At 43.9% G+C, this 12,959-nt stretch overlaps 1 protein-coding gene across 1 annotated transcript in view; it reads right to left on the reverse strand.

Moving 5' to 3' along the window:
- PRTFDC1 (phosphoribosyl transferase domain containing 1) overlaps positions 1-4,503 on the reverse strand; it is a 98,899-nt gene extending 94,396 nt beyond the window's left edge. The window contains exon 1 of the mRNA XM_006933313.5: positions 4,323-4,503. Within this exon, the coding sequence (XP_006933375.1) occupies positions 4,323-4,370 (48 nt within the window). The 5' untranslated portion in view covers positions 4,371-4,503. The remainder of the gene's footprint in view (positions 1-4,322) is intronic.
- Positions 4,504-12,959: the final 8,456 nt, after the last annotated feature.

Raw genomic sequence — 12,959 nt, forward strand, 5'->3', positions numbered from 1 at the left:
TCGGCCTCTGAGCCCCACACCCTAGGCCTCACTCTCTCCTTCAGGCAGTGACCACGGTTGCTGCCAATTTTTAGGCTCACATCTACCTCTTGACTGTCAGAGAGGAAAGGAGTCTCATCCCTCCGCTCTGCTTCCAAGAATCTCACACACAAACGTTGACTGGTCCAGGGAAGGAGGCGGGCAGTGATGGAGGCAATCACAACACACACGGAGAAAATGTGTAAAAGCAGTTTCCTAAAAGAAGGGCTCCAGGTTCTGCTACCAGAAGAATAAACGGGACTCGACAGACCAAATAATACCTTCATACCTTATATCACACGCATTGCCTTCCTCTTCTGTGGGGGGTTTGGCCCCGACCTAGTAAAGTTGTGTTGTAGATGGATTATCTGATTACTTATCTCCAATACTGCCCCCATTCTTTGGTGGGGTGGGGTAGGTGGGAGCCACCCATGACAGAAATACCACAATCATTTTGGATTTTTCTCTTCTCCTTATTCCTTCCAAACTCACTGTGTAGGTACTATGATTCTCTCGATAATGCTTTGGTAAAAAAAACAAAACCTATCTAAGAACCTGATCTCAAAAGGCCAGATGGGTAGAGATCTTTATCTCTCCCTGCGAAGTAACAAGGATGTACCAACCATGGGCGGGTGACCTTACTAGGTCCAGATCAAGCGACCAGTCACTCCTGAGCAAAGTTTCTGAACTCAGGGTCTGTATTGTTTATTTGGCTTCACATATGCTACCACTAATTGTTGTTGTTTTTTAATGTTTGTTTATTTTCTGAGAGAGATTGCAAGTGAATGGGGGAAGGGTAGGGAAAGAGGGAGAGAGAGGATCTGAAGCGGGCTCTGTGCGGACAGCAGACAGCTGGATGCGGGACTTGAATTTACGAACCCTGAGGTCATGACCTGAGCCGAAGTTGGACGCTTAACCGACTGAGCCACCCAGGCGCCCCACTACCACTTATTGTTAATAATCTACTAACGTCCTATCTCCCCAATTCACCTGAAAGTCATCTGTAGGCAAAAGGCATCTTAAATCTCTTAATATTCCCTTCTCTTGCACAAACCATACCTCTTTTACGCTTAAGTCATCTGGCTCTATGCCCCTTGTCATCTTTATCACAGTTTCTACCAACTGAGAATTTTCTCGTCCACCTCATTTCCAGAGAGCCCCCAAACCTGCCTTGATCATCCTACTAGCCACTCTGTCTTGTGGCTCCTTCACCTGCCTTAACCCAAATTACTCTACCTTTATTCCAGATTAGCAGAAACCAGTCTTCCAGACCAATCCCACCTCTGAAGTACTTCACTGAAATCACAGCTTTTTATGAAGCACAGTGAGTAAAACCTGACTTCAAATCTTGCTTCTGTCATTTGCGAGTTACGTGACTGATTTACCTAATCTCTGTGCCTCCATTTCCTCCTCTGTAAACAGAGATCATACTCCTATGTCACAGATCGGCAAGGAGCAAACAAATAACACAGGAAAACTACAAAGTAAGTGCTCAATAAATTCTTGCTACTAATACCTGCCCCCTCTTCTCTCACTAGTACTAAATCTTCCCTTTTATTTTTTTGCAATCATCCTGAGGGCTCTCTTTTTCCTGTATCTATACTCTTCTGAGCTTTGCCTTTCCTCTCTACCCTAGATATCATGGGCTTCATCAGCACATTGAACTCACTCTGAATTTGCCTTCCCTACCTGTTTCCAACTTGAGTTAATCTAACTATCCCGAGTTCTACTGGAGAAAATGGCATCAATGCCAGGGCTGTCCCCATTACATGTCGTTTCCAACCTCTCGTGAGACCCTCTCACTGCCTCCCTCCAGCTTTCACAAGATTATCTTGCTTCCCAGAGAGCTTCTTCTGATACTAAGAGAATGGGCTCTTTATACTGTTCCATCATTTGCTTTTTACATTTAAACAATCTGCCTACCTTATTAGTCATATAAATTTACCTAATTCCTTTTTAAGAGTATATGTTATTAAATAGAAGTACTATATTGTAGCCATTCTAACTGATGGGATGGTTGTTTAAATGATCCTCACTGCTAATGGCTTTGTCATTGTTAAACACAATGGCCTCTTTCTGTCTTTATCCCATTTGCTCTTTCTGCAGTATCTGACACTCTTAATGGCCCCCCTACCTGCCCCCCCCCCCAAGAAAAAACCTCTGTTCCCTAGACACCTATCACCCTCTCTGTTCTCTCGGACTTTGCTATTCATTCTTGGTCTCTTTATCGGACTTCTCCTGGACACTCGGCCTCTTACATTGGGGGCTTTCCAGATTTCTACCCGTAACAACAGTTTATGATTCCCCCCCTCCCCCATTTTCAAGGGGCATCCCTATCCACTCCAAGTATCAGATGTTTTTTCTATTTTCTGGAGGCTTCCCTATCCACTCCAGGCATCAGATATTTTTCTATTTTCTGATGATTTCCAAGTCTATCCAATCACTCTCTTCAATTGTAAAAATGAATTTTAAATTGCCTGCAGTGCATCTTGACCTGTAGGCCTTACAGACTCAATTTGTCCAGAATTGAACTTATTTCCTTTTTTATATTTTCATTCCTTCCCCACACCCCAGGCTTGACTGTTCTCTCCATGGCAACCAGAGTGATTTTTTTTTTTTTTTTAAGCATAAATTGGGTGTGATGATTTCTTGTCAGGATACAATGGTTTCTTTGCAACCAGTATGCCCTGTATCTCTTCTTCTGAGTTTTCACATGGTTACCTCCTATTCACCCTTCAGGTCATGGCTCAAATATCACTGCCAAGAGGCCATCCTGACCACCTGAGCAAAAGCAGTGCCCCCCAGCCCTCCTCCAATCACTCTGTGTCTCATTACCCACTCTTCTTTTCATCGCACAAGTCACTATGTGAGCTCATCTTCTTTACGTATTTGCTTACTTATGTCCCTTCTCTAGAATGTGAGCCCCAGGAAGACAGGGCTTTGTGTGGTTCCCTGCTGTATCCCTAGAGCCTAGAACACCGGCTGGAATCCTGCAGGACAGTCAACAGGTGTAGAGTGATTAAATAAATGAACTCCTCATCCTTAGATGGAAAGGTCCTGGAGCACCTGGCTGGCTCAGTCAGTAGAACATCTTACTCTTGATCTCAGGGTCTGTGAGTTCAAACCCCATGTTGGGCATGGAGCCTACTTGAAAAACATAAAAAATAAAAATAAGATGGAAAAGTCCTGCTGCTAAATTAAGAACTGAGCAACACATTTCAGCCTGATAAGTTCTATGTGAGCATGTGGGGTTTCCTTCCCCAACCCCCTTTACTCCAAGGATCCATGCATAGTCACAGATGCCTTATCTGTGACTACCACAGATTTCTGGGGAAAAGGGAATGTTAATGTAGCAAGTGAGGCCCACTCTCCACCCTCACCATTGTTAAACCTGATACAGTAAAACCCACCACCTTCTATAGAAACCATTCTGGACAGGATGTGGGAGTGGAGGCCAGTGGCCTCAGGGTAAGACCAGATTTGATTCCAGGGCACTGAGAGATGGGTACCCTCTGATGGACTTTTTGAGGGATTCCCAGGCATAAAGAGGCTCTAGTCTGGGAACCCATCATCCCACATCCTCCCATACGGACACACTACTAGATAGATATTTTGCATACAACCTCTCCAATTCGCTCAAAGGTCCAGCATGCCCTGTCTCCCGTTTGTAGACAAGGCAACTGGCGCTCCAGAGGCACTAGCCTGTGTCAAGCTCCGGCAAAGACCCCAGCGTCCCAGCCCACGTTTCAAAGTTCAAATTCCGTCCATCTGAGCTACTTTATTTCCTAGCTGCCCTCGAGAATCCTCGGTATCCTTTTGGAAAACAAAACCTAAAGCCTGCCGTGGAACGGTCAGGAGGAAGCACAAAGGGAAGGGGGCCCACAAGAGCAGCACGCGGGGGTCTTCACAGACCCGCGCTGCTCCCAAAGGTGACTCCTGGTGGCTAGCAGGAGTGGGAACCCGGCACCGCACAGCCTTAGCGCTAGAGTATTGGATTCCTGGCCCGAGTTGGGGGGTGGAGGGGAGGGGCGCGGAGGGGGGACACTGAGAACGCGGGGTGAAGGGCTGTTAAGTGTGGGGTCAGGTCGGGCGCGGGGAGGGGCGGCTGGGAGGAGAGTATGGAAGCGATCCGAGCCGGGACGGGAGAACAAAGCCGTGGCCCGCTTGCATTTCACCCGAATGCATTTCAAGCATTTAATCTAAAAGGAGGGAGCCAAGAAGGAAGGGGAGGGGAGGAGAGGGGAGGGGAGGGGAGAGAGCGGGGAGCGCACGACTCAGCCCAGAAATCGGGAGTTTGCATTTACCACGACGCCTCGCCCGTAGTCTGGCGCCTCCTCGCTGCTCCCGGCCATGTTTCTCCCGGGGAAAGCGGGAAGGAAAGAAGGGCGCGGGGGAAGGATCTGGGAGAGCCGAGGGCTGGGAGGGGGATGGGACTAGGGACCCGGCTGGGGACGGGGACGAGGCCGCCCCGCCCCGGGCCATCCGGCGGCGAAGGACCGCGCGCCGCGGACCCCGCGTCTGGCGCGGCTCCAGCGCCTCGGCCGCCGCGTCCCCCCCGCCCGGCCCCTCCCCGGCGGGTCCCGGGGCGCGGGCGGCGGCGGGGAGCGCAGGGCGGCGGCGCGGGGCGCAGCTGCGGAGCCGCGCGCGCTCCACCTGAGCGCGGGCCCGGGGCGCGTCCCTTGCGGCCGCCGCCCGTCTGCGAGCCCCGGAGCCCCGCCGCCTGCTCCCCGCTGGGACTCGGGCGGACCCGGCTGCCCGCGGCTGGAATTTTACAGGAAGAGAAAGTGTTCTCATGGCCCCCGCCTCCCCAAGGCTGCGGTCCCAGCTTTCAAGCGAACAATGTCGTTGAATCGTTCCTGCTAATTTTTTACGCGCTCTTCATCCCAAGCGAATCCGTCAAAGAGTCTGCGATGTGGGATGTTCTCCAAGCATGGCTGTGGACGAAACTAACCCAAATGTGTGTTTTTAAATCCTCGAACCGCCAAGCCCGGAGTTTGCAAGAGCCCTGTGATTGTTTTCACCCCGGCCAGAGCCCAAAGTTTGGGATCTGGAATTCCAAGTAGGGTCTTTCCTTCACCGCATTCATGCGGAAAAGAGCGATTCTTGACAGATTATCCACTTTGCCACTTTTGTGAGACCATCTGATCAGATTCTAACGCTTTCGAGTTGCGGTTAACAGCAATCGCTCTCAGATTCGACAGCCTCTTTTATGAATCTTTTGTTAATTGAACCCCTGATCCCAGCCTCCCCACAACCGAATGTGCCGGTTCTTTGTCCATTCCTCAGAGTCTCCGCTTTCCTTGCATATATATATTCATTCCCCTGGTCTCTGCAGTCCCGTCGCGTGCTTTGCAGCCCCTCTTTGGGTTTGAAGCCCTGAGCTGGACACAGTTCTCAGACTCAGCCCTCTCTCTCCAAAAGACTATTTTGCTCATGCTCGGGTTCTGGCACACGGCAGGGAGAGGAATGCTGATTTTGCCTGGTTTGAGGGGAAAATAATAATCAGTTGATGTCGCTCTAGGTTGGAAAACTATTATTCAGACGTGGCCGTGCTGAGCACTGTTTGTTAGGCTTTCCCAGATGCCAGCGCAGAGGAAGGAAGACAGCACCCTGGGTCCCCAAGACTGGGCACCAGGCTTGCCCACTGGCCCCTATGAACTGGGTGATACCTTTTCCTAGCGCATGGGTAAACATTTTCCGCTCAGTACTTGTCAGCGGTCCTGGTTCAGGGCCGTTTTTGATAGTGTGCCTCTCACCTCTTTTCCCAAAGGTGAAAGTCTACCTTGCATTGGCATTGTCGAAAACCAAACCCAGGAAGTATCTACACAACCAACGTCACTAAACCTTTCAGGAAACTGAAAGGTACTATCATTACGGTGTGGTCAAACTTCAGGGTTCACAACACTCCCTTGGGGAGCAAGTTAAGGCAATTTCACGCCAGCACTCCCCCGCTTTCTCCGCCCCCCACCCCTGCCCCGGCCCCCAGCGCCCCCACCGCCACCAGGCAAGTTATCTGGAGAAGCCGTGGGTGGGAATCCAGGCTTACTAAGGCTGTCAGATGAATGTAATGCAGGTGGTTCTCCAAGCATGCTTTAAAGTATCCCACTTTGTCTCTTACTGCTGCAAAGTCAAAATCAAATTCACCCATAAGAGGCTCAGCGTGGGTGCACGGGCCAGATTAGGGGCAAGAACCTCAAAACAAATGAGAGGTGTAGCTGCTAGACAGAAATCAAGAAGGAACAACTCTGAGCCCAGCTCAGACACTGTGGAAGATGGAAGAAAAACTGTCCATAAAGCTTTCCTTACAAAGACCATTAATTCAGATGTAAAACCAAAGAGGATCACAGTGAAAAAAAATATAACTTGCTTGAATGACAACAGGAACCTTATGAATGTACGCTCAAGAACTTGCTGTATAGACCTGTATAGGACTATTCTAAGAAGACCAAATTATTTTTTTGAGGCATGAGGAACAAATCATTGTTTTTTAATTTTAACAAGTCATCTTATTTAAATCAATAGAAAAAACATCACTTCAACCTTTATTGCGACATGTTTATTCATTTTTTCATAATATTTGAACTCCAGTGTGTATGTTATGCTTACAGCACATCTCAGTTTGAAGTAGCCACATTTAAAGTTTTCAATGGCCACATGTGGTTAGTGGTTTCCAGACTTGGGTATTGCAAATCAAGAGTATTCCAGGATGTATTGCATTGACTTAAAGTGAAAGGGAGTAGAAAAGAAGAGGATGAGATTTCAAATACAATTGATTAATGAACTTTCCAGGAAGAACTTGGGAGAAATTATAATAAGCAATATAAAAGTTGACACAAACTGATTAGATTTTTCTTCCGGTTTTTAAATGTACCATTTTTTTTAACAAATCATTTCAAAAAGTAAATTTATTATCTTGTTATATTTTGATAACATTTTGTGTGATCTAATTATACTTTGGTACTTTGGACAGCCTTAATGTAATAAGATACAATATGTGATATCATAAATAGTAATTGCAAGGACCGATATCCAAGAATAACAGCTCATCCGTCCAGGCTTAATTCTCAATCTTGCATTATGAGAATTTGGAGGCAAAAATTCTTTTTAAATCTCAAATTTCTGCTGCATGTAGAGTGGAAGAGCTTTGGAATAAGATTCTATTTTTTTACTAACAAGCCATATGATCTTAGCCAGTGAGGCTGAGCCAATGACATCAATATAATATGCCTTAATGTGCTCATCTATAGGAGAGGGCGATGCATCATTTGCTCTATTGCATATAATGATGAGATTAACCTAAGATGACATGAAGAGAATCTTAGACAAATCCTATGAGCCTGTAAGGTGTCATTGATCTGAGATGCTGTGAAAATGTATGAGCAAATGCTTGTAAAGTCGGTTGATCTGGAAATGGCAAGGTACTTGCCTTTTTAAGAGGGGTGTGACATGACCAATCCGGAGAAGTTGGGGCTGGTGTGCGAATGGATGAGGGAATGAGAAAATTATTAAAATAACGGAATTTTCCACACAAAAAGGGTATTTTTAGCTCGGACTGTCCATTTTCTGGTATTTCCTTGAAGGAGCTGTAAGATCAAAGAGGTACGTCTTTGCGAAGTTAACAACCAGTGACCATACTTGAGTTTGCCTGTCATTCTCTGTTCACCTTTTAGTTGTATGTTCCCTGCATTTTAAATTCTGAGATTATCTTGTACTGCTACCATGGTAAACACACAAATATTTATAGGCACCTGAATTCTCCACTAGGCTAGAAGACTTTTCTCCTAAAAGTACATACTGATTTTTTGACACTTTGGTGGTTTTTAAACTTTTGCCAATACTAATCTGTTACGGAAGGAGCAATTCAATCCTTATACTGAGTTGCTTTAGAGTCTGTCGCTCAGTAACCCTGGATTCAAAAATACAGAATGGCATTTATTTCTTCTGAGCCCTGAAACATGAAAATAAATTAAAAAAAAAAACCTCTCAGCCTGGGAATTGTGTTGAAATACATAAACATATGAAACTTAGTGACTCAGATTGTTAGTCACAGAGTCACTGGTTAGAATCTGGATGAAATCCACTGTGGACAAAGGCCAGTAATAATGATGATGATATTTTGCTTTTCCTTAGTGCTGCACAAAACCCTTTATAAATGTTGCAAGAACAGAAGAAAAAGGGGCAAGATACTTTCTCCCAAATACTCAGGCTAAGTTAAGAATCTTGCTACCTTTGACGTATTCTTCCCCTTTCCATAAATCCAGAAGAAATATAGTTGCAAATAATTGTAACACAAAACAACTTAAGCAAGAGCTTCATTAGTATTCAATTAGCATAGTAAGCCCTCTTTCATGGCCTCTTGTTTGAAGCAGACTGGATCCAATGTGTAGTCTTAGAGTAAAGGAAATAATGGCTCCATAGTAGTTCTTACAAAGAAAGCCAGGAGCTACATTCAGAATTATGTTTTGTATGATTACACTTTCATTAGTAATTAACCTTCCATGGAAGAACCCACTATGGGTAGATTTAAGCCTGCTTTTTTTGCAATAATGTCAGGCATGAGTAATATCATCAACACTAAGTGCTGGGCTGCCTCAGAGATATTCTCCCACTATCTCCCCATCTGACCGGAACAGGAATCGGATAGCTTCAGAGTAAAAGAATAATGTGTCCATGTGTCCTTCCAGATCTCAGAGTCCTGGCAGCCGACCTCAACTCTCTTGGCCACCATAAAGCAGTCATTGAAAGGACACAGCTGCAGGAACTGGAGGCTAAGCACTAAATAAATCCACAGGGCTGGAGGCACAAGTCATGTACATGACCCTAACACAATACCTTGTGGTTATGAATGAACGGATTAGCATCTGATGGTGCCGTGGCAGTTTATGCAAAATTAATTGGTGCCTCAGCCAGTGCTGAGTTTCTGATGAAAAGAAGTCCGCTTCAAAAAAAATAAAAATAAATAAATAAAAAACCCCAAACCAAGGAGATCTCCTTAAACTTTGGCTCATGTGGGGAGGCTGAAGACCACCTGGAATTGGAACCAAGCTGTTTATTCTCTTAACTGTACGTAGACCCTCTTCTGATCAGCATAGATGTCTTATACTCACGGGCAAGATCCCAGGAACTACTCCAGTTATTGCCAGTTTCTGGATTGTATTTTAGAAAGGAAGTAGGGGGAGCTTGGGAAAGAGGTTGGGGAGGTGTGGCTTGAGGCCTGGAGTTCTCTCATGGGAGGGAGGAGACTGAGAAAGAAAAAGAGATTGGACCCTGGCGTACCTAGAACAATACCTCCCAAGGTGTGTTTTGTGTCGCTTGTCTTTATATTTGAAAAAGATGAGGTTGTAATTCATTAGGCTGGAGAAATAATGAGACAAGCAAAGTTAAACACATTTCTATCTTGTGGAACTTCTCAGAGCTTGTAATATGCCAACACGTACTGTCAATATTCAAGAAGACTTTAGCAAAATGAAGTGTTTCCCTAACTTTTTTGACCATGGAAACCTTAGCAGGGGTGTTTCATAAAAGGTTTTTAAAATTACACTTTCACGAAATATTTAAATTCATGCTTTAAAAAAATTTTTTTGAAGATTTATTTATTTTTGAGAGACAGAGAGCGCAAGCAGGGGAGGGGAGGAGAGACGGGGAGACACAGAATCCGAAGCAGGCTCCAGGCTGTCAGCACAGAGCCTGACTGGGGGCTCAAACCCACAATCCACGAGATCATGACCTGAGCTGAAGTTGGAAGCACAACTGACTGAGTCACCCAGGTGCCCCAAATTGATACGTTTAATATTATCTCTCAGTAAGAGGTTTTATGTGGTCTTAAAGATACACTGAAAGAACGAAGTATTTCAATACAGCATTGTTTTGAAACTATTTATTGCTATGTTTTTCTTTTTTAAAATATGCAATAAAAACTTAAATAGACATGGCTGAGGCCTTTCGCAAGGCCGCCTCTCTGTACTGCCTTTCAAGTTGACACGAAACTCTGCATAGTCCTACAAGACAAGGAACTTACCCCACCCCCATTCATGCCTTCTTTCTTCCCCCCAGCTTGTCAACAAGATCAACTTTCTGAGTAGCGAAAAGAGAACGCCATCTCACCGCATCAATTCCCTTTGGTCTCTCTTAACGATAGTGTGGTGGGTTTCAAAGACAATTGTTTTTGACATTGCCAGCATAGAGACTATCCAGATGAACCAGTAAGCAAAGTTGGCATGGGATATAGCAAGTTACACTGGATGTGGGCATGCTGGGCTCTTGGTATTTCCGAGGAGGTCTCTATCGTATCCAGGACAATGGACATCTACTGCAGCACTCACATTAATAGTCCTGTGGTTTGTACTTGAAGGCACTGAGTTCTTTTTGTTTTCTCACTAGGAATCTCTTTACTATACTCACTGCCTCAGCTGTACCTGTAGGATTCATGGCAAGCTGAATCTGATTCCCAGAGGGTGTGACTCTTCCCGTGTCCCTTGGCATGGCGCTGGTGGCAGGACGAGCCCCAAACAGGGCTGTAGCAAGTCCACAGGGCTGTTTCTGGGTCTGTAGCCAGGTACATGGCTGTTGAGTCCGCCCTGTGGGTGTCGGCCTGCTTTCTCCAAATGGTCTTGGGCTCCACCAGGGCTTCATAACCTCTAGCCTGGATCCAGAGCTTCCACAGAGGCGTTTGTATCCCAGGATATCTGCCAAATTATTGTCGTTGTGGCGGTTATGAGCAAGAGACCTCCCAGTCTGCCATCTTGCTGACCTGTAGCTTTTTAAAAAGAATATTCAACTACATTTTTCCATTTCAAATTTAGTATGTGCAAGTAATTTTAAATCAGAACATTTGGAAGAATAGAAGCAAAACATGAAGGCATTTTAAACATGTTCTGGGGTCTTCCAATTTGTGACTCTAGAAAGTATCTGACACAGTTGTGGCTAAATGCTTGCTCTGTATTTCTACACTTCACTTCTCTGTTTTACACTCGAAGCAAAATAAACACATAACACAAGTATTTTTCCATGGTCTAACAAATGCTGTGTAAACATCACTTGAAACAGCAATGCCAACATTTATTTAGCCATTCTCCAGTATGTTTTTATCACTTCCAAATTTTGATTTCATAAGTATATACAAATAAATATGTTTGCAATAAAACATTTATATGCATTTTAACCATTTCTGGAGGATAAATTCTCCAGAAATGGAGTTTCTAAGTTAGAAGGTATAAATATTTTAAGGCTCTTGACATATATTGCTAAATTTAGCTTCCAATATTAATGTCTCTCTTCGATGGAAAATTATAGTAAGCTTTATACAATTTTTAACTGAAATTGAGTAAAGTTTTACTGCAAAAACGCTTTGAGGTTTGAGGAAAAGGGTGTTAGTTAACATATGTTAGAAGCTTAGCAATGAGAACTAATGAGAAAAGTCAGTTTGAATTTGTGATTAATTTTTAACTAAAGATTACTTTAAAACAAGGTGCTTTTATTGTCATAGTCCATAAAGTAATACCTAGACTAATGAAAAGTTTATGGTGCTCTGTTTCAGGCTTTTGGCTCCCAGTCAGGCAAAGTCAGCTTTAAAATCATACCTCACCACCTACCGGCTGACCTTGGGCAAGTTTCTTAACTTCTTTGCCTTAGTTTCTGCATCTGTTCATTGAAGATAATGTTAGTTCCTACTTCTTAACGTCATTGTGAAGCTTGGATAAAATAAGGTATTCAAAATACTGAGTACCTCAGGAGTGCCTAGGACATTCCATCTATTATCAAAATAGAATAATTTTAAATGGAATTTCTAGTCTGTGGAACTTCTACATTAATAAATGGGTCAGTTGAAGAGTTTTGAATTAATAAACCTACAATCTATAAAAGTTTCTTCATGTAAATGAGCTAACATTTTCCTTCAAAACTGTGTTATCAATTTGTTCTACATATGTATTGTGTGTGTGTGCGTGTGTGTGTGTGTAAAGCAAAAATAACCTACAGGAAAACTTCTGTTTAATGAGCACCAAGAATGATGGATTCTTAATTAAGAAGCCTATTTTTTATATTTTTAAATTTTACATTAGAAAGAAAACAATTAGCTTGATTTACTGATTTTAATCTTTGGAATATGAAGGATAACAGTAAAAGTGAACTTCAAAGTGTATTAATATACTTCGAATGAGCTTTTCTCAAACATAAATGCATCACTAATCTCAATATCTATAGTTTATATCTAAAGAATAAGTATAAATGGACCAAATTAAAAAATCATTTAGGGATGCCTGACTGGCTCAGTCAGTAGAGCATGTGACTCTTGATCTCAGGGTTGTGAGCTCAAGCCCCATGTTGGGTGTGGAGCCTACTTAATTTAAAAAAAAAAAATCTTCACCATTTTTCACAGTGTTTCTGTAAGGAACAACTGGGAAGGTCTCATAGTGAAAAGGTGTCCCTTGGTGCAGAAGTGGGCATTTGCATTTAGTACTTGGGTGAAGCAGAGCTCTGTTTTTGTAGGCCATTTGAGATGCTATTCAGTTACTGCGGCCAGTGGCTTTCTTGGTTTGATCCTCACTTTACCCCAAATTCTCCACTATTTCTTGGCTCAGCCAAACGATCAGGAGCCTCTTAAACTCGAAGCTCAGACCAACATGGACATTATCAGACTTTGTTCCTGGCTGGAGAAATAACCTTCAGGTTCTCTTCAGTTCATACGAAACACAGAAATGCCAACCAGTCCTCAAAGTCACAAAGGTGAAACATTTTAACACACCTTTAACTCAGGGCCATTCCAAGGAATTGGAGAGTGGAAGAATCTAGTTTGTATGCTAAAGGCCAAATGCTTACCTGAAAAATAATTTCCTCCTCAACCTAGGATTGACGTCACTGGCCTTTCAAGCCCAGATTCCTCAGTGCGTTCTGCACATTTGGCCACAAAATATACACCCAGGTCACCTTTTACAGAGAATACA

This window comes from Felis catus, chromosome B4, assembly GCF_018350175.1.
Source record: "Felis catus isolate Fca126 chromosome B4, F.catus_Fca126_mat1.0, whole genome shotgun sequence".
NCBI classification, from domain to species: domain Eukaryota; kingdom Metazoa; phylum Chordata; class Mammalia; order Carnivora; family Felidae; genus Felis; species Felis catus.